The sequence below is a fragment of the Tachysurus vachellii genome, chromosome 18 (assembly GCF_030014155.1).
Source record: "Tachysurus vachellii isolate PV-2020 chromosome 18, HZAU_Pvac_v1, whole genome shotgun sequence".
NCBI lineage: Eukaryota > Metazoa > Chordata > Actinopteri > Siluriformes > Bagridae > Tachysurus > Tachysurus vachellii.
Genome location: NC_083477.1, coordinates 14760881 through 14783477, shown reverse-complemented (window position 1 = coordinate 14783477; position 22597 = coordinate 14760881). Strand labels below are relative to the sequence as shown.

At 37.0% G+C, this 22597-nt stretch overlaps 2 protein-coding genes and 1 long non-coding RNA gene across 3 annotated transcripts in view; 2 read left to right on the top strand and 1 right to left on the bottom strand.

Moving 5' to 3' along the window:
- Nucleotides 1–266: 266 nt before the first annotated feature.
- Nucleotides 267–11339, top strand: ccnf (cyclin F). Its single transcript, XM_060892996.1, has 17 exons — nt 267–427; nt 1146–1300; nt 1785–1891; nt 2086–2153; nt 2389–2585; nt 2810–2863; nt 3681–3785; nt 3891–3968; nt 4939–5090; nt 5184–5348; nt 5540–5663; nt 6047–6227; nt 6963–7050; nt 7547–7646; nt 7948–8081; nt 8785–8942; nt 9673–11339. The coding sequence occupies exons 1-17, from the start codon at nt 415–417 to the stop codon at nt 10089–10091; spliced, it is 2298 nt and encodes a 765-aa protein (XP_060748979.1). The 5' UTR covers nt 267–414; the 3' UTR covers nt 10092–11339.
- On the bottom strand, nt 9599–12716 carry LOC132861463 (uncharacterized). Its single transcript, XR_009649943.1, has 2 exons — nt 12602–12716; nt 9599–10057 (listed from the first exon to the last, which is right to left on the bottom strand). It is a non-coding gene; the product is annotated as an uncharacterized LOC132861463 (long non-coding RNA).
- A 13-nt stretch (nt 12717–12729) lies between these two features.
- abca3b (ATP-binding cassette, sub-family A (ABC1), member 3b) overlaps nt 12730–22597 on the top strand; it is a 43094-nt gene continuing 33226 nt past the window's right edge. The window contains exons 1-4 of the mRNA XM_060892995.1: nt 12730–12910; nt 15293–15374; nt 19760–20015; nt 22051–22178. Of these exons, the coding sequence (XP_060748978.1) occupies nt 15321–15374; nt 19760–20015; nt 22051–22178 (438 nt within the window). The 5' untranslated portion in view covers nt 12730–12910; nt 15293–15320. The remainder of the gene's footprint in view (nt 12911–15292; nt 15375–19759; nt 20016–22050; nt 22179–22597) is intronic.

Genomic DNA, 22597 nt, shown 5'->3' with positions numbered 1-22597 from the left:
ATACTGTAAGAATAGAAAGGCACAATTCGAAATAGCATCATTCCTCCCAATCATAGAAGCGCTTTTAATTATTCATAAAATTAACCAATTACATGCCGACTTTTAGGAACGGACAAATCAGCGTAGGGCAGAGCTTTGCGTGGGCGTGGTCGAGTTCTAACCAATGGGCCAGCAAAGTTGATGTTTAAACTGTTGCGCGCGGGCGGTGCTAATCGGTTTAGGGGAGGAGCCATAATTTCAAGCTGTATGTGAGTGTGTGTGAAATTATACAGATTAACACTGAGCTCTTCTGCAAGCAAACAGCCTCCAACAAACCGCACAAGTTTAATTAAACTAACTATAACGTTCCAGTTTCTGTATATACTAACTTTAAGGAGCTAAAGCTAAAGTTAGTTAGCAGCTAACGAGCTTGAAATGAAAGCCGGCGGTGAGTATCTATATATTTATTTAGCTATTAGCAATCAAGCTAATCTCAGGTCAACGTTTACCGCTATATAGGAAGTGAATAAAACTTTTCTCTATTTATAAATTCATCTGTTTTAGATGAATTATGTGTTTGTTGTCATTGTATCTAGATTTAAACTGTAGAGTCTGTAGGCTCAGACCTAGCAATGTAGATAACATTAAGCTACTTTATACAGATGCTAAACTGACTTAGCTTTTTTTCTGTAACTTGTATATTTTACAGTAACTGGATGTTTATACCAGAAATATTTATAGTTTGTTAGGTGCTAAATTTAACCTCTGTGCTCATGACGTGAATAAGCAGTATTAGTGTAAGGAAAGGAGTTCACATCTGTCGAGTTAAAGCCAAGGAGGGAAATTAGGCGCTGAACGCAGTAATGGTGTAAAAGGTTAAAGTGTCCTGATTCACTGACTCTCATTTATCAGTTTTAAAACATAATAAAATAACGTTTTACTCAGACTTGGCATGATGAGCAGGAATAATGTCCTGTTATTATTTTATAGCAGTTGTGGTCTTCAGGATGAAACCATCACTCAGTGATATTAATGAGAAACCACAGACATTTGAAACTGACTAGGAAGAAGAAAAGCCTGTTGATTTTTTCTAGGTTTATTCAACACAATTTCTTCATCAACAATGATCTATGTTCACTAAAAAGCTTTTTATCTGTCCATTATAGTGTTACACTGTCGATGCCATAAATGTTCTGCTGTGCCTGCGAGGAAGCGGGTCCGAAAGCAGGTCTCCTCTCTGGGCCTCCTGACTCTACCTGAAGAGGTGCTGCTTTGTGTCCTCCAGTGTCTTTCTGCCGAAGACCTGCTCTCCGTCAGAGCCGTGAGTCTCTCAACGACCACCTGTAGTTGCTGTCATCTTCAGGGTTAAAAAAAAAGACAGTTTAAAAATAAAAAAAAAAAGATGATTCACTTGAGTAGTTTATACCTAAATTCACTACTGGGTTTGTTTGGGGTAGGTGGCATTATCGTAGGTTCAATTACACAATTTTGTAATCACTGTTCTGAATGAAGCTCTTTTATTAATAAAAGAGCTTTGAGTTGTAGTTCATCCAGAGATCTAAACTGTACACTGACTCAAACACAGTTTTCATTGAACTCTGTGCACCAGAAGCCTGTTCTAAGGGTAAAATTGCCAATGTGATAATGTCCTTAAAGGGATAATATGGTTTTTATTATTCATTTATGTGCAAGTTTTTAATACAGAAGTTGACAAATACAGAAGAAATGATTCCTAAATTGTATGTTGCTGTAATAAGTCAGTTTACTAGCATCTATAATAATTTTGTTTGTTTTCTCTCTTATAGGTGCACTCTCATCTTCGTAATATCATCAACAACAACTCAAGTGTTTGGGCACGGGTCAGCTTTAAGGACCGTTGGCCAGCTCCGGACACTGTTTGGCTGTTTGAGAGGTAGCTGAAAATTGTTAATAGTTTAGAAATATTAGGACTATATGGTCCTAGAGTCAACCAACACCCTTGATTAGTTTCTAATAGTGCAAATTTTACTAAGAAGAACTAAGAAGGAAACAACTTGTAAAATGTATTCAAAATTAAATCACATTGTCTGAGTCCATTTGCTCATTTGTATTTGGTCTTATCAACAGGGCTGCAGAGAAAGGAAATTTTGAGGCTGCAGTAAAACTAGGAATTGCTTATTTGTACAATGAAGGACGTAAGTTTTTTTTTTTTTTTTTTTTTTTTTTTTTTTTTTTTTTTTTAAAACATTTTTTTTTTTATTTATTTATTTTTATCATGATAGTCTTATTTTCATGCATTTGAATGTGTCACTAGATTGATTGGTGCTTAATTCTTTGCTCAATTGATTAAATTGATGAGCTTTCATTAGTTGTTAACAGAAAGGAGCTATTTAAATTTGATCAAAGCAGTCTGTTCTTGCTTCTCTCCAGCGTCACTTGGTGATGAGGGACGGGCTGATCTCTGTGGCAGGATGGCTGCCAAATACTTCACCCTGGCTGAACGTGTGCGCTCACCACAGGCTGATCCCTTCATCTGGCTCTTTATTCGGCCACCATGGTCTCCCTCTGGGAGCTGCTGCAAGGCTGTGGTATATGAACATCTCAAAGCAGAGTGTGAGAGCAACTTGGTAAGGAAATCTGTACATGCACATTCTTTACCAGCAGCATGTACACTATTACTGAAGTAAACTAATGACTCCACAACCTCCTGCACATTAACTATTGTACAATCTACAAATGCAGTAGAAAAAAAAATCTATTTTATTGCTAAACAAAGTTAATCTTTGTGTCTTATAGGAATCATATTAGCTCTTATCATGTTAGTTTATTTGCACTGATTTTTTTTCTGCAGGAGAGGAGAGGAGCACTACTTCATTGCCTGGCTAGAGTCCTTGATTTGTCGGATGTAAGTGACTGATTAACCATCTCAACTTGTATTTGTCACATTGAATGAATTGGTCCTCAGTCACCCATCAGGGCTTTGAATACCGGCAGATGATGAAACACCACGATAAGTTTAATAGCCACCATCACTAATTTTTTCAAGTCTTACTTCTCAATTTCTAAACAGCCCTTCACCCCTCATGAATGCTCAGGATGTCCAATTCTGATTTGCTAACCAGACTGAGATCAGTACGAGGGTAAAAACAGAAAGTATCTTCATAGCCTGGGCTGATGACTGGGCAGGAACACACCTTTGATGGGATAGTAACCCACCACAGGGCTGAATGCACACACATTCACACCTAGGAGCTGTTTAGTGTAGTCTCGGATTCAGATTGCATTCACCAGTTTTGGTGAGGTGTGACAGAAAGTGAAGAGGCAGGAGGAAACCCACACAGATGCAGGAAGAACATTTGAAACTTCACACAGATAGTAATCCAACCCCACTGGACCAAAACCCACACCCCATAGCTCTACACCCTGTACCACCACGCCACCTTTAATAGCCATCAGATTTTAAACTAGTATACAGCACTGAAAGGCATATTTGTAATTGATCTTTGTATTCTTTCTTTATTATTTTTCATGTAATGCATTTGCTGCTCATTTTCTGAGACCATGACTAAACTGTTTGCAAAAATATGTTGGAACGATGAAGCAAACCATCTTCACTCAAATTTTTTCATGTTCACCTGAGTCATGAAAACATCTTGTTTATTGTGAAGCTGCCTTCTTTACACTTGGTTTGATTTTCATTTTGTGTTGTCCATATGTGTCAGGAGGAGGAGATACGCTCATCAGCTCTTACCATGTTTGACAAGTCAGCGTGCTGTGGCAGTGTGCAAAGCTCCTACCTCCTGTGGGAAAAAAATCGCCATACGGCTGTAAGAACCTTCTTAGAGTTTACAAATCAGTTCACTCTTCATGACTACTTATGACCCTCACTGGCTTTTTTTATTTTTCCTTCTTTCCTCTCCCCTTCCCTGCAGTTGGTTGACCCTGGCCGGTATCTGGAGTGTGTGCGTGCTCTTCGGGACTTTGCTGCCAAGGGCTGCTGGGAAGCACAGGTTTGTCTGTCTGTCTTTTTTTTTTTTTTTTTTTTTTTTTTTGTAGTAGTCATATTATCTGGCTTGTATGAGCCACCCGTTTATGTTCCTGTTTACCTCAAGGTCAGTTTCACCTGCAGTGATTTCATAGCTGTTGCTATTACTGTGATTCAAAGAACAGTTAAGCTGCTCTGAAGTTTAATGTTCTGTTTTAGATCCTTGTTTGCAGCAAAGCCGTGATCTGAAATGAACATTTTATTCCTGAACTTGGAATTTGTCCCTTGCCCTGCTGCTGTTTTTTTTAACATATAAAAATGGAGGCAATTAAATAGACCAATAAAATGAGTAAATTACATATTTAGCATCGAAGCTCAAAACTATGTACAAGACCTTACAATATGACACAGTTGGAATGCAGACACAACTTTTTTGAATTTTTAAGAATTGTGATTTTGTGATTCTGTAGTTAGGCGTGATAGAGCTGCCCATGCCGAATCACTACTTGTTTTTTTTAAACCACAAACTCTTAACACTGAATTTATTATGGGTTCTTTACACTGACACCAAACAATTTACCTTTAATGGCTGCTGTTTTCCTTGGTAAGTGTTGCTATTTAGATACAGCCTTGGCATATTAAATCTAATAAAAAAAAGTCTCAAAAAATGCAATATTGTGTCACCAGGCTTCAGTACTTTTTAATTTTTACAAATTAGCAACTGCTCATTGGCTCTTTGTCATTCATTTTCATCATCCAATCCTTTACTGTTTACTGTTTTTATGTCATGGTCCTAATAATTCATCCACTGAGCTGTCATTGCTGTCCTTATCTCACTTCAGCACGCTAAATACAGCCAATATTTGATTAGTTCCATTCTGGATCTGTCAGTTATTTTTGTTGGCCATAGTAGGATTTGCTGAAAATCCTGTTGGCACCTGAGCATGGTTGATTTCAGTTGAGCGTAACAATTTACTTTGGATCTTATTTCTCAGTTGTCTTTAGCAAAGTCATGTGCCAGCGGCAATCCTCTGGGTTTGGAGCCTCAGGCTTGTGCTGACCTCGTTGCTCAACTCTTTCTTTCCTGTCCATCACCTCCACGACGCTCTGACAGCCCACACAAAGAAGGCATCAATGACACCATGAGGTGCTACCAATATCTTCTCATTTTTAATATTCAGTCTATTCATATTGGCTAAGAGGTTTACAGTGTGCTCACTTGGTACGTCTTTTTTATAAGGTACATCCTGATCGACTGGTTGGTGGAGGTAGCCACTATGAAGGAATTCTCCAGCCTGGCTCTGCATGTGACTGTAAGTTGTGTGGACCGCTACCTGGCTCGGCGCTCCGTGCCCAAGGCTAGGTTACAGCTTCTGGGTATTGCCTGCATGGTCATCTGCACACGGTAAGATCCTAAACAAATAGTAATTTTTTTATATGCTTAGTCTTCTGGAATGAAAAAGAAAAACTGTCTGGCTTTTAAGATCTGTACAAATCTACAGGGACAACTTGGCTGAGACGTAACTCTGCTGACCTGCTATTATTTTGTGTTAATGTGGTGGTTTTTTTTTTTTTTTCCCCCCCTCTTCTTTTCAGGTATATTAGTAAAGAAATTCTGACTATTCGAGAGGCTGTGTGGCTCACTGATAACACATATCAGTATGAGGACTTGGTCAGGATGATGGGGGAGGTCATCTCTGTGCTGGAGGGGAAGATCCGGGTGGGTGATTTTTTTTTTTTTTTTTTTTTTTTGTAATAGAGTCTGTCTACTTGACTTCTATCTGTACAACAGCAATCTTTCTTTCCATAAGCCAAGGAAGCAACTGTGGCTTTTTAGACAGATTTTAAATCACTTTTAAAAACATGTGCTGGCTCACTACATACGTACACAGCGTTATGGCATGTCTGGCTGCACTACAGCACTTGGCACCTGTACTCACCATCCCCTGCATATGTACATGTGAAAATAAAGCAGGTTTTTACACTATTATATGTAGATTTTACTGTATGAGACTTAGCTTTTAATCATGTACACATTCTTTAGTTTCTGGCATAAGTACAATAAATGTGTTAAGTCTTTAATATGCATGTGCATTATTCCAGACTCCCACTCTACTGGACTATGGTGAGGTACTGCAGTCTCTTCTGCCCATGCATCGGCGTTCTGCTCATCTCTTCAGCTACATCTGTGAATTGTCTCTGCTCTTCTCCCCCCTCACGTTGCCTGATCCTGCTCGCTTTGCCAGCGCCACCCTGCTGCTCACCAGAGCACTGCACAACTATGGTATCTGTTTCATTTATTCATTCCTCTTTCCATTCCTTTTTTTCTGTTAGCAGTGAAAAAGTAGAGTTAAATCTTATTTTTCACGTTTTCATTCCTGTCATTTCTACTCACATAACCCAAATGTCATGAGTGACATTTTGAATCCTTTATATCATATTCATGTTCTTTTACGTATTTAAATTACTGGTGGATTCAAATTGTCTTTATAAGCAAGGACTTCTGACTGCGGTGATGAAAACTGAGTAACTAAAATGACCAGTGTATTTCAATGTGATTTTTGCCTTATAGTTTCTATAGCAACTGCTACGGTCCAAATAATCATTCCCCCCTTTTATTTTTTAAGACCAGCAATTTAGTTAAATTTAGCAGTGTAAATTTAGTTTCCACTTTTTGATTTCAGGTACTTTGGTCAGTTTGCTGAGCTCTATACTAATTTGCCAATAAATCTAATAGAATTTTAATGGTCTTCTTTATCACCCTAATGGAATTTTATTATTTTTTCCATCTTTTATTCCACTCACAATGGTTATACACTATCAAAATAATACAATAATCAAGGTGGTCAATGCACTGATCTAAAACGCTTGACAATTGTACTTTCTAGGACATTAGTATTAAACATTTCTCAACATAAATGTAACCATAAAATCTTATTGCCATGTTTTTCTTAGCTGTTTCTTCAAGTGTCTGTAAAAGTGAATTTTTTTTCCCCCTTCTCCTCCTGTGTTCTCACAGCTCCTGTATGGCCGAGACATCTTGTGGAGAGCACAGGCTTTACTAAACAGGACCTGGTGTCATGTGGTTTGCTCATCTATATCAAGTGGTGAGTTCACATGCTTATTTTGTATACATCTACTTTCTCCAATCCGACTTGGTATTTCTAAATTGGGTTTGTTCTACCAGAGGGAGATCAATATTGTAATTGTGATGTAAACGATTCGCTTGGCTGATTTACACTAGTTGAAGTATTTGTAATTTTCCCAAAAGCACAGGTTTTTCCTTGTGTAAAATAAATTGCAGAGAATATGAAAATATAAAAAGGCTCTGATACTGAAATCACACCCAAAGCTGTATTGTGAACACGCACAGCTGTTTATAACAGCAGTTACATATTACTCGAGTTATACCATGCAATAATTATTATTTTGACAGATTATATTTTACCTTTTATAACATTGATAATTTAACTACAAAGGATAACAGTACAGTGTGGTTTACTATTTGTTTTTGTTTAAATCAAGCACAGAGTACACTGGAAAGAAACATCAGAGCAATGTCCTATATGCTTGCTTTTTGTGATTAATTTTTCCTTCTTGTAGCTTCAGTCAGGACGTGCCAAAAGATTACAGACAAGTGGCCTTAACTGGTGTTAAGCAGAGGTTTGAAAGTGACTCATACCAACATATAAGCAAAGATACAGTGAGTATTGTATTGTTGTTTCCAGAACTCTGCTCCTAATTTCGCCGAATATCTGATTTTATTGTTGGTTTCATATAGTGTATTCAGGTATTAGAATTTTTTTTTTTTTTTTTTTTTTTTTTTTTTTTTTATGGCTTTCTGAAACAAAGCCACAGTTAAGATAGCTTATCACAAAAGTGACCCTAGACTTCTAACCTTTTACCCATCATGCAAGATTTATAACAAGGTTTTACTTTAATATTGTTAGAGATAACTCGTACTTGTTGTCTCATACTCGTACTTGGGTGTTTGTGGTTCACAGGTAATGGACTTTAAGGAACTGTGCCAGGTGCTGGAGGTTCCAGAGGTGGAGCCTCAAATTGAGCATCCTAGTGCTAACAACCAATCTGCTGACATCCACACATTCCTGTCTTCTCCATCCAGCAACAGCAAGAGGTAGATTTTGTAGAAAATTCCTATGAAACGATACCATATAATATAGCTTATGTTTATAAGATATGTTGGTGTCGTCATCCACCCCACCCCAATCAGTAATTGGACAAATCTTACTTGAAAGCAAGCTGATTGGGTACTACTAAAGTGCCCAAAAGCAACCGTACTAAAGCAACCGTAGCAAAAAAGTTGAAATTGAGGGATAAAATAATCTTTATTGGGGTGAGCTGAACAAGCAATAGTGAACAATGAACAAGCCTTCTCTGTTTTTATCACCAAAATTATCCAGGTTAAGCAAAACATTAAAATAAATTCAAATCTTTAAAATCAGTGTCTCATGAAAAAATGGCAATTTGTTGTTGCAGTGGTGAAGGGCACATATCCATACATCAGTAATTTAAATATCATTGTTTATATTAGCTGTGATTTTTTATTTTTTTTTTCCCCTCTTCTATTGGTGAACATTCATTTTAGCATTTAAAGCAGCTGAATGTCTTGGAAGCTGGCAGGCCTCAAGGCACAGTTTAAATCTTAGCAGCAACATATAGAAGACTCAAATTCTACCATGCCTTTAGAGAATTCTTTAGAAATCCTGAACGAGTTACGTGTGAACTCTGCTGTGAAGTCTGAGGAAAGTAGTCTTGCCCTTTTGTCTTATCTTTTGTTAAATTTGATTATGTTAATTGTACTCCCCTTTGTCTTGCAGGAGGGAGAATAGCATGCATACCAATCGAGGCACACCCACAGCAGAGCTATCGAATCAGGAGGAAACCCTTGTGGATGGCATCCTAGACTGGAGCCTTGATACATCCTGCTCGGGGTATGAGGGAGATCAAGACAGTGATGGAGAGAAAGAGTGTGAAGGTGTGTAAACAAACAGGTTTTGCACTTTAAAAATGTCTTAAACTGGATTTTTTTTCCACTTCCCAACAGAACCACTAAAGGTGAAATATACACTGGGTTAATTAAAGAAGCACTGCAGTGCTGATTTCTTTGTAGCTCAGACAGTAGATATTCATTCCACATGTTTACAAAATCCTTCTAGATTTGTAAAATACAGTTTTGGGTGTAATGGGAGGGGGGTCAGAGAGGGAGAAAATAGTTCATCCATCTTCTACCGCTTATCCGAACTACCTCGGGTCACAGGGAGCCTGTGCCTCTCAGGCGTCATTGGGCATCAAGGCAGGATACACCCTGGACGGAGTGCCAACCCATCGCAGGGCACACACACACTCATTCACTCACGCAATCACACACTAGGGACAATTTTCCAGAGATGCCAATCAACCTACCATGCATGTCTTTGGACCGGGGGAGGAAACCGGAGTACCCGGAGGAAACCCCCGAGGCACAGGGAGAACATGCAAACTCCACACACACAAGGTGGAGGTGGGAATCGAACCCCGACCCAGGAGGTGTGAGGCGAACGTGCTAACCACTAAGTCACCGTGCCCCCCAGGGAGAAAATAATTTGGACAAAATCATCCTTGATGAGCTATTGAAGAGACATTGTGACATGCTTTTAAAATTATTGGTAATTTAATGTTATACCACAAATGTACAAGTAACAGAGATGTTTGTTTTGTTTCCACAGTTTCTATCTTCTCAGTTCAGCTACCACTGGGAGTGCAGCGTCTACACTGCAGTGCTCTCTCAAGTGATGAGGAAAACATGGCTGAGCCTGCTGCATCCTGCTCTTCCTTTTCTTCCAAAAGGCCACTCCGCATCAATCTCCACAGCTCTGGATACTCTTCTGTCCAGAGCAGCAGTCCTTCCACTGCCTCTTCTTCTTCCTCCCTGGTCCCTTGCCATCTCTCCCCAGTCAGCCTGGGACCAGCGTCTGTACCCGCCTCACCCGGCTTCCGTCTGCTGGTGCCCATGCAGAGACCCTGTGGCTCCACCCACCGGCAGGTGAAAAGGAAGAACACTGCGGCCCACAGTGGTGGAGAGATGGAGATGGAAAGGGAAGATGGTGAGATCTGTGCCGAAGAACAGGCTTTCCTTAGTTTGTGAAAGAACAGTTGGCTTCAGCAGCCGTGTTTGAGAGTAAGGGAGCCACTATAAACTTTGTGCCTCTGACAAGCAATCAAATGGCAGCTTTTAAAATCCTGTCCACTGTGAGCTTCAAAAGAGTGTCCAAAATATACATTGCTAACAATCAATAAGAGGTAATTGGGGACCAGATTCATTCTTAGCTTTTGTATATTTGGATAAATGTGTCCCATTAAGACAAAGGGAACGCGAGGAAGAACAACCCTGGTGGTGGTCCTGCTTGGATCCTGTCCGCCTCACCGTGTATTGTGTTACATTATATGTGGAAGACTTTGAGAATGCCTCCTCTACTTGCTGAATCATTTCCCAACAATTAAGCCACTGGAATTCTTGGAAAAAAAAAAAAGTTTGTATTGTGATTCTGTTTGTCTTGGTGAGACCTGAGCCAAATGAACAGACTATTACAGCAACCTCACATTTCATCCACCAGAGAAAAGATAAAACTCTCAGAATTTACATTCATACCGTTACATTTATGTGTGTATATTTTTTTACCAGACAGAAAGAAGTTAAATATCCTGGTACTGCGATCCGTCAAAATACAGCTGTTTCATTTAATGCTACGGGGCACTGATATGTTTCTTTGGACTGCTGTTATGTCTGAGTAAATTATACTTTACATGTTTTTGTATGTATATACACTTGTGTGCCTATTCCATCATTGTCTTGTGCCATGTTCTGAATGCCAAAGGTGTCACTATTTTCAAGTGTGGTCAAGTTCTTATTATGTTTGTACTGTAACATTTCATACAGCATACATCCTGCAAACAGTGCTGACTGTGATAGCATTATTTCACCTGTGATAAATTATGGTATAACACAGGAACTGTGTTGGAACTTGATTAGTTTCAGGATTCAAGATTTTTAATATACAACATATGACATGCTGTTTCATCATAACCTCAAATGAAGCAAAGCACTTTTTACATTACAACACTGGAGAAGCAGTGTTCTTAATCAGCTGTATATGGTAGTGAAAAATCAGTTACATGTGTGTTTAGTGCTCTGCAAGTAGAAATGTTCCTGTATTTCAGAAACATCACAACCCATGAAATAATTTTAATGCATCTGTTCAGTACTGTAACTTAAGTTTTGAACTGTAACTGATTTTCAGATCTTTGTATATGTATGAAGCTGTGAAAAAACCACTACTTGAAACCTAGAGATGTTTTAGAAGTGTTTAAAACAATAAAGTAATGCTGCAGAATGTTTTTTTTTATTTGATTTCATTAGAATGGAACTCTTAAAGGCTGAATAGCAAAAAGAATATAATTCTCTCTCTCTCTCTCTCTCTCTCTCTATATCTATCTATCTATCTATCTATCTATCTCTATATATATATATATATATATATGAGAGAGACAGGGAGAAAGTTGTAAGGATATTAAACAAACCGTACATCATTGTTAAACATTACATTTACAGTATTTGATAGACACCCTTAATCTTAATCACACACCCTTAAATTCATACAAATGAGCACTAAAGGGTTAAGAACCTTGCTCAAGGGCCCACAACCTTCCAGTGTCTAAACCAATAGCTGCTGCCCAGTTAATGTATGTATATTTACTGGTGAAGAATCACGTAACTAATACAAATAGTGGTGATGTCACTTGTATAATTAAAATGTAAATAAATTCTACATGAATAAATCTAATTTTAAAGAGATTACCTACACAGTGAAATAACATTAAAACTTTTCCTTACCTTACACATGCCTGTGGAATATACAGTAATGTGAACAAATGATGAAACTACATTTGATCATTTATAATTTAGAAGCATTCATTGATCTTAATTCTGACTGTTGTTGTGCTAATACTGGAGACGCCTTACCAAAATATTTCAATCAATATCACCTTGCAAACACCTTGCAAACAGTTAAAAAATGAAACATTATTATTTGCCAAATCAGAAAACATTTTTTTGTTTATAATTACTTTAATTATGTGGAGGCTTATTAGCTGTTACTACAGAAATGATAAAGAGAATTTGCATTGAAGAGGGATGTGATCTATCATGGCACTGTTGGCAGAGCTGCAGTCATACAAATAAATCAAGAATTTGTAACCGATCAGATTCCGGAATTCAACAGCACTGTGGCATAATACTTTAATACAAAGATTGTTCTACTTTGTTCAAAATACTCCAGGTTTCAAGTGAGCACAGCAGTGTAACACTGCCTGTGTGTGTGTGTGTCTCTGTGTGTCTCTCTCTGTGTGTGTCTCTGTGTGTCTCTCTCTCTCTCTCTCTCTCTCTCTCTCTCTGTGTGTGTATGTGTGTCTCTCTCTGTGTTTGTGTGTGTATGCGTATGTCTCTTTGTGTATGCATGTGTGTATGTGTGTGTGTTTTGACATACTACCGTAAGACAATGACGTCATCTAAAATATTCCCTGCACGAAGTAAATAAATCAGATCTACATTAAATACTACATTACGCTTGTAGTGAAGTGTTTACAATATAAACTCACATTCTAGGTCACAGCTGTAGAGTCCCGGAATAAGGCTGGTCACGTGACCTCAGTTGGCCTCCCACGTGACTTGATTTGTTGACTGTTCGTGTAATGATCGCAGACCGGCGCAATGTCATTGCTCCAGAGCCGATGTATTCTAACATCTTCTTAAAACAGCCCGGACGCAGGAACACCAATCCGGATGACTAGGGCCGAGAAGGGTCGTTATTTAACGTCTTTATCCTGAAAGGAGGGATTTTTTATGCCAATTCTGCCGAGAGGACAGCTGATGAAGCGCATCTTACAGTGTTACAGGCCCTAGAGAAGGTAAGAGCTTTACATTGTGTTCAGCTCTCTGGGCCTTTTCTCTGTCTGTAATCAAACACAAATCAAACATGACAATCTCTCTCTCTCTCTCTCACTCACTCACACACACACACACACACACACACACACACACACACACACACACACACACACACACACACACACACACCTATTTTTCAGTTTGGAGAAAGATAGAGTTGTGTATGGTTTCGTTTTCTAGTCATCGACTGCAGCTCAGCTCTAATTTATTATTATTATTATTATTATTATTATTATTATTATTATTATTATTATTATTAGTTTACCCTATCAAGCTTTTGCACGGTCTGCACACTGTCACTAGATTATACACAGAAAACAAATCGTTTGTTTGTTTTCCAAATGAAGTTTAATGAAGTTTATTAAACGCTTAGTACAAGATAAAGCTTTACAGAATCCCAGGTTTATATTTACATTTTTAATGAGGTAGCGTTAAGTGTATTATTACAAGGCAAACGACGTCATTTGTACACAACACTTGTGCATTGTGGGGCTTCCTGCTGTGCATCACATCAGATCTTTCACACCAGTACAAAATGACTCAAAATAGAGCACTGAGTAGTGAATGGGGTGAATGGGGTGTGGTTTCATGCTCTACATCCTGAGCCTCCTGACCTACTCGAGATGAGATGAGATCTTCTGATGGTTGTTATTTCCTATTTTCTGCTCTTTTTTTTTTTTTCCCCTTTCTATTGCTTTGAATTGTGTTTGTGTTTTTTTTTAAATGAAGTTTTAAAGAAATGAGATGATCTGGTGGTGAAAGATTTTGGTCACTTCACAAGATTCAAAGATATATATATATATATATATATATATATATATATATATATATATATACGTATATGTATATGTATATGTATATGTATATATATATATATATATATATATATATATATATATATATATATGTGTGTGTGTATGTATATATATATATATATATATATATATATGTATGTATATATATTGAATATGACAATAATATTCATTTAATGATTCAAACAATAAATCTCCCATCACAACTGCTCACTTGTGTGATTTCTAACTTAACTTTTACCTTAAAACTCTATTAATGTCTATATAGAATTTTTGTGACTTGAGTAGAGATTCTTGTTTGCTGTATTTTCACTATTCTCATTATTTTCCAGCAGTCTTCATTTCTTGAAGTAAATTGCAATACTTTTAAATTAAAATGGACTGAGATAAGCGAAGGATATATTTATCAGTATGCATTTAGCAGTTTATTATAAATACACGTTGTTTAAAGAAATAATGTAAGCATTATCCCACAGTTTTCACCTTTATCTATCATTATCTGACAAAATATAGTTTAGCATACTGTCTTTTAAGTGTAATATTATGAGTATTGACATGAAGAATAATATTTAGACTCAAAAAGCTGGTGAAAATAAGTGTAAGGTGTTTTCTTATACATTTTTTTCAACTTGTTGTGTGATGCAAGTGGAACAAAACTCCACCCCTGAACACAGCATATAGATCTATACAGATATTTCTGATATGCTTAGATATTATTTTGCTGATTTTTTGCTTGTAGCTGTGTTGTTAATTGTTATTCCTGTGATAAGTTTGCAGCATCTAAACTAACAGTCTTTCTGTTAGCTCTTAAGAACAAATGAGAAAGAACTTAGTAGATCCAGTGTAGTAGCGGGGACTACAATCACAGAATGTGGAGTCGTGCCGAGAGACTCAGAGGTTTAAAAGATTTTGCATTCATTTTAATACCACAAGCAACCCCATTGTGCTTGGAGATTACTAACCAGCCTGAGTTTCAAACCTCAGTTTGTGCAGAGTGTACAGATGAGCTGGACAGCCTAAAGGACTAAAGCCCTGCTGCATCAGTCTATTGAGCTTGGAGAGGAATCAAGGGCTAAATCCTGCTGACACAAAATCATTTAAAAATGTACTGCAGTTTCTCAAAATGCATTGTGGGTAATATAGGAAGCAGGAAACCAAAATGAAAATGAATTAATTAAGTAAAGAAGTCAAATCTAAACTATCAACTCAGAATTTGAACCGAATTTAAGGTGTCTTCTTTCCTTCCAAATGATTAATTATATTGAACAGATCTTCACAGGTGATTAATCTGAAATGTTATTAAAAAATAATAACAGTATTTAAAATACTACCAATCAGCAGAACCATCATCATCATTATCATGATCATTTAAATATTGACAAATGGAAAGTTCAGACTATTTACATTGTTACATTTACTTAGCGTTTGCCTCTGTGAAAATGACATCCCAGAATTGACCAAAATATCTAAAAAGTAAAAGCACAAACTGCTGAAAAAAACTTTGCATATTGTGTTTTTTTCTCTCTTTAGGTTGAAAAGCAGTGGCTGTGAACTAAACATGGCTGTGTGGCGACAGTTTGGGCTACTTCTCTGGAAAAACTATCTCCAACAAGTGAGTCTTGATTTTCTATCTTGATATGCTATCAATTAACTTTCAGCAGAATTCATTCAAGTCAAAAATCCAACAAAAGGAAATTTTGTGCGTGTAAAATATCATCTATTCATGTTGGTTTTACATCTGAACAAATGAAAGCTGATAATACATCAAAAATAAATTGCTTCTAAAGAAGAAAAGATGATGTTTGTAGAACACAAAAATACATCATATATATTTTTAAAGGCCAAATATTTAAACACTGTGTATACTTATAGTTGTGTACTATACACTTTAAGTGACATAGAATTTAAGTCCATTCGAGTCCACTACTTGCTGAAAGCAAATCTGTCTAATCTGCTAAAGGCGATTCAGAACTAAGCTAATGTTTTATCTAATCAGCTGTTGGGGAGCAAAGAGGATTTTCAGACAAACGGAAGATATCACTTGTAAGCTTTTTAGCCCTGCTGAAAATCTTGCCCAGGGATTCCCTTGGCTTGTACATTGACAAACATTTGCAAGTAGAGAACATGTATAACAACTGCTAACATGGCCAGGTCAGGACATCGAAGAAAATTCACCCCAAGAGCAGACTCCAAAAAAGAAGTCTCCAAAAACCACAAATTATGTCAAAGTGCATGAATCTACAATCAGAAAGATTTAACTTTAATTATCATGAGAGGTGTGCAAGGAGGAAACCTTTGCTGTCTAAGAAAAACATGAGGGAAAGACTGAAGTTTGTTAAAGGACACAGAGACAAATGCCAAGACTTCTGGAATAATGTGCTTTGGACAGATGAGTCTAAAATATAATTATTTGGACACCATAACAGAGGGAATGTTTGGCATAAACCAAATACAGCATTTCAGAAAAGAACCTCATACCAACTGTTAAACATGGACGGGAAGGTGTTATGGTTAGGTATGATTTGCTGCAGCAGGACCTGGCCAGATCATCATCATACAATCCACTAAGAATTAGTGTATCAGAAGGTGTTTGAGGAAAATTTGAGGACATCTGTCTAAAAATGGAAGCTAAAGTGGGACTGGACCTTGAAACAAGACAAAAACATACCTGTAAAATCTACCAAGGACTCTGTGAAAAGTTAAAAATGGAGAATTCAGGAATGGCCAAGTCAAAGTCCAGATCTAAAATCTATTGAGATCCTGTGGGATGATATGAAACAGACGGTGCATGCAAGAAACCCCTCAAACATCACACAGCTGAAAGCTTTGTTCTGCATTGAAGAGTGGGGGAAACTTTCTTCCAGTTGATGTCAGAAACTGGTAGATGGCTACAAGAAACGTCTCATTGAGGTTATTTCAGCCAATGTGGTAACTCTAGCTATTAGGGCATAGGGTGTTGTAACTTTTTCTTCAAATACTCATTTTTGTTGATTTCTTGATGCAGGTCTCATCACAGGACAGCATACACACATACATTCAGACACAAAGCAAGTTTAGAGATGCCAATTCACCTATTTCCACCTATATGATGCACAGTACGTTTAGTGGAGCAGGTGTTGACAAATCAGACACTGTTCATCTCATAGAACACAGAACATCGAGGTTCCTCAGCCCCAAATAATGCTTATCTAACTCTTTAATTACTAACTATTTAAATTCACATTAGCGATTAAAAATGACGTCACCTCTACAGCACATCATGCCAAATATACAATTTTGTGAGTAGAACTAAGAGTATAAACAAAGATTACAATGACAGAATGTGTAGTTTTGCATTGGATAAGAGTTAAGTCAGAATGATCACTTTTTATATTATTTAACAGCACATGGAAGGCAGCTTAAAGCTTAAAAATCCAAACAAGCGTATGCCTGAATGCGCAGCGGCCTTCTTCTTTTGGTGAAGAGTTTTTTAATTATGTCAGTAGTCATCCAGTGGTCTGCTGAGCAGTTCAGGTCAGCAGTTTCTTCAGAAGAGAGGAATAAGACAGGAACCGGATTATTATTGAGGATGTGAGAATGGTGTTATTGATTGCTCTGAGATACAGTGAGATTTCACAACTATCACAAAAAAAACAACTGCTGTGCAAAAGAGTTTCTTCCTCCATTTGAGTTGGATTGACTGGTTTAACTGCTCTATCTTGTTTAAAACACTGTACTGACTAGTTGTTAAACGTCTGGTTCACCAGTCAAACAGATGTGTTTTTATATCCTTGCACTACCAAGCTGTCAATAATAGGCCTTTGACTGACTTCTTTTAATCCAATTAAAAAAAAGTAAATCTTGTACAAATAGCTGATTATGTTTATTTTTATGGTTATTTTAGTTCAGTAGCTGCCTCATTTCCTTAATTAATTAATTAGTATATATTTAACCCCATTTTCCCATATTATCCCATCTGAGCATTTGTTTATAATAAAAATCAATCACTGAAATGAAGAGAAGATAAATCAACATTAATAGTTTCTATTAATATAATTTAATTAATATAGTTTATGATATAAGGTCTACAATGGCAATCTGGGGGGCCTGTTATTACTAAAACAAATCACATATTTCCTGTTTTTTTTTTGTTTTTTTTTCAGTCAGTTAATAGAAATAAACATGAGGGATGTTTGGGAAAGTGTCTAACATTTTCCTGTAAAATATTTGGCTATAGGGTTGGTGCCTATTTGTTCTTTATTTACGTATGCACACTATCAATAAATCAATAGTGGAGTGAGTCACTGGAGCATGATCCTGCCATGCCTGTGTTTTTTAACCGAGCACCGCGCCTGACAGGGGTGTGCAGTTACCGCACAGTGTGCAGTTAATTTTGGTTTGCTTATCCTGTATTTTTGTGTTAAACAGAGACATTTTAAGTTTTCTGAACTGACCAGTCTTGTGAGAGGACTTGCTATTTCCCCCTAAGATGAGGCACACTCTTTGTCCTCTATCTTCTTGCTGCTGCATTTAGCGTTGCTAGGAAACCAAGTTCAAGGGAGGATGGCTAGGAAACCCAAGAGGATAAAAAAAAAAAATGGGTTAAGAATAATGACCTTAACTCTGTAGTTACTGCTGCTGTCAGTATTGTGGTTCATCAATATAAACCACAGTATTGGAGTTCATCTCTTTTGAGTATAAAATGTAGTATATTATTTAAAAAAACGGTGTAATTCACTACTCAGTGTGCATTGTATATTGAATGGTGAGCTTTTTGGTATTCAGTTCATGTTAAATGTTCTGGAATTATTGTTTTGAATTGAATTGAAATATGTTTTCATTTTGCATGCCCTTTGCACCAAGTAAAGTTTGTTTTTATCACTCAGGTCAGTCTCTGTTTAATCACCTGCAGTAAAAGTCACATGTGGCATCGTAACATAAGCTTCACCCTCGTCTATTAGTTCAACCAATCTCACCAGTTTCTTCTTACATTAGTGTTATTCTTTTTTTTTTGGATGGATAGATGGATGGGACAGTTAGGCTTATGTCCGTTTTTCTATTACATATAATTTCCATTTCCAACAAATGTAAAGAAATCCTATTTAGCTAGCAAGGATTGAGGTGATGGTGATGCTCCCAGAATCACTGAATGCTTTCTTTCAGGGTTTGATGCACAGAACGTGTGAACAGGCTGTTGGTCCTGGCAATGTACAAGCTAGGTGCTCGAGGAAGGTGATGATCAGCATTTGGCCAGCGTGTGTCCTAACTCAGTAACTTCTGGCCATTTGCGTGGTCCCCTGCTCTAATAAATGTTCCAGTATGCCTACTACCCTTAATGCTCAACAGAAGACACAATATATATTGGTGTCTACCTGTTTTTGGCCAACCTGGACAAAAAGGACAGTTATGTTGGTTCTATAGACCTCAGTGCAGCATTCAACACAGTCACCTTGAGCCTGAGCTGAGGTTTTCAACAACTACCTCAGTCTGTTAAGATAAGCTATACCACCTCAAGCACCACACCTGCAGGACTGTGTGCTCAGTCTAATGCTATTGAACACCACCAGCCTAGCCAAGAATTTCAGCAGCATCTCCACATCCTCTGTAGGTTGAAGAGAACTAACCTCCCTCCTCCCATAATTTCCACTTTTTACAGGGGGACAAGAAAGAATGTTCTCACCAAATGTCTCACTGTTTGTTATGCCAACAATCAGTGCTACTATGGAAAACTTTTACTATTATGAGATTCTTTCTTACTGCTGCATTTCTCTCAGTATTGCTGCTAAACTTGTTCTCATAGTCAACAGATTATGACAGATATTTAAGAATAAAAATATTCATTCCATACAACGGCCTTCTATTTCTAGTTAATTTGGTACAATACACAGCCACAGTGAACAACTAAGTATACTATTTTGAGATTTTACATTGCAGGTATATATTTTTTTACACTTTATTTATCTCCACTTTGTTTCTTCTTCTTACATTCTGCCTTACACGTTCTCATTGTTCCTGCAGAAGCGTCAAATCTTGGTGACCCTGGTGGAGATCACACTGCCTCTCCTGTTCTCTGCAATCCTAATTGTACTGCGTCAGAAGGTGTCCTTTACTAACTACCCCAATGCCACAAATTACGATAGCTTCTCACTGGAATGGCCTCCTGCCCATCTGCCCTCAAAACTGCAACTTGCTTACGTGCCGGCAAATTCCAGCATAGTACGCCAAGTGGCTGAGGATGTGCAGCTCAGCCTGGAACAGGGCTTCATCAGTGCAGGTGAGGACACTACAGAGTTAAAACAGTTTAATTATTCAGTCTGTGTTTGCCAGCTACTTACACACCTGGATCAGGTACGTAGTGGCTGGTTATCCTGCCCGAGGAATGTCATGTGATGACTTTTTATGAACAGGGAACTTTTAATTTTGACATGTTAGTACTTGTTTATATGAAAATACAGAAGACTCCAGTAGCTGTTGTATTGTCACATGTTTGCTAGAACAATTATTAACACAACAATGGCTATTTATGACTTTCATCACAAATTTCAGCTATCCTCATGAGACATGGGTGCTTACGATGCTCTATAAGCATAGTCCTATTGCTATGTAAGACTTAATTATTTTCATTTCCTGTAAGGTCTGAAAATGTAAAAAAATAAATAAAACCTATATGTGAGTCATATATGGTGAGTCATACTGGTTTAGTACCATGTGTTGTGTGTAGTTAATGCACTTTAAGGACTATGCACAGGTCATGCCATCATACAACATTCTGTCTAACATCTACCATCATACAACATTCTGCCTTCTGACTAAGTGCTTTTTTTACACAAGGTGACTTTGATTTTGCTAATAATATAAAGATTACAGCTGCTTAGAAATAAGCTGACTGCTGTAGTCTGTTTCTAGAAAAGAGGAAGGGGAAAATGCTTGTTTTCCTGATATTGCAGGTCAGTCCAGTTCAAATAGAGTGGATCATGTGATGGAGCTAGTTGCTTGGGTGAAAACAAGCTGTGCAGGATGTTCCATGTATAAGGTTGCATTGCTTTTTTTTATTTAAGGGGTGGTGCCGAGTTGCAGGCTGAGCTGGTAGATTACACTGTATCTAGAATGTTTCTTGTGTTCAGCTTTTTGACACAGAATATGCTGTAACTAATATAATTATTTTAATACGTATGAAAAGCTGGTGTTACTTGTTTTTCCTGAATAAACTAAAATGAGGGAAACAGTGGGATGTGCCTCAGGCAGGACAATTGAATGTGAATCCAGTGTAAGCAAGCCTGGAGTCAGAAATATTTGTAATATTAATTTAGAACTTATATTGTGATTTGTATTATATTAATCTTTATTATTCTTTATAATAACCTTTTGTACTATGTTTATGTTCTGTAAAGCTGCTTTGAGACAATGTCAATTGTAAAAGTGGTATACAAATATATTTGAATTGATTTGAATTGAATTTAACATGTTCAATATGACTCCACAGGAAAATATATAAAATAATCTATAAAGTCCTAATATATGTTAAAAAAAAACCATGATAGTAAAGCAAGTTACAAAAGTCCTAAGGTGTCACAGAATCTATTCTGTGTATCTATTCAGGTATTATAAACAGTATGTATCCCATTAAGAAATAAGTTAGCACTTGTGGAAAATGAGGAGAATTAATGCTTTAACAACAGAATATATAACAGATATTTCACAAACATTGCAAGCCTTGGCAATTGTTACCAAATGCTAAGACTGAATACTATTTGCTGTATTAAAGCAGCATCACATAACTTTTGTGGAACTTTAGGAATAGATGTAGAACAGTAGGAATAGGTGGTGCAGATGGAACATGAACAGAGAAACGAGGCAGCAGAACAAAAGAAACTTCTTATTGAGAGCAATTTTTTCTCACTATCTCCCTAATTTACAAGAGCTATATGAGGTACTTGTCCATGTTCACCTGTTGTTATTTTAATGCATTTAGTTAAATATTGGTTTTACAGCACCTTGTGCCATGATGATGGATGTTAATGAATTCTGCCACATTAGTGCCAAAACAAACAGCTTTAATTTAACAGTTAAATTAACATTTTTAGGTATTAACATTTTATGAATTAAATAAACAAAAAACTGCATATTGCAGCTTTAATAAAAAATATCTTTTTTTTTAACGTGATTTACTAACCTATAATAATTTAACACTCTTCCTTCTAAATAGAAATCTTAGTATCCTTAGTGTCTGAGAATAAAGGCGTTCTATATTGTTAGACGTTCTCTGGAGTTTGGTAACTATAGTTTATTCTTGCTTTCTTTTTTTCCAGTGCGGGGGTTTGAGACTGAGCATCAGTTTGAGGAGTTTGTGAAAACAGACCCTGAATCAGCAAAGATCCTAGCAGCAGTGGTGTTTGACCACTCTTTTACCCAAGATGATGAACCTCTTCCACTTCAGGTAAAGGTCTAGATGAACGTTTGAACGTCTGAATTGTGCTCTCTGCTAAACAATTAAAAGTTCTTAATAAAATATTGACTGTTTTATTGTTTTTTAATCAGTAATCATGAAATGTAATGATTAGGAATTTGACCTGTTGTGCCATTGTGCTTGAATTATTTTGGAACTTGTTTTAAATGATTTCTTGTGGTGTTTGTTTATATGTAAAGCTGCAGTATTAGTAGTAAAGGCAAACTGGTTCCTTGGAGGAGTGTCACATTGGGGAATGGTTTAAGTGTGAGAACTGTTTTTGGATTAGATCGCTTTTTTTATTTCAGATTTTTCATCAATGCTCCTGAGGGTTTCACATGTCTTTTTCCCCCATTTTAATTCTGCCAGTAATTGTCTCCTATTATTTAATGATATTTTTCTTCTCTGCC

Coding starts and splice junctions, on each gene's coding strand:
- ccnf (XM_060892996.1), top strand. Junction 5,664..6,046: donor TGCTGGAGGGGAAGATCCGG/GTGGGTGATTTT, acceptor GCATTATTCCAG/ACTCCCACTCTACTGGACTA. Junction 8,082..8,784: donor CCATCCAGCAACAGCAAGAG/GTAGATTTTGTA, acceptor TTTGTCTTGCAG/GAGGGAGAATAGCATGCATA.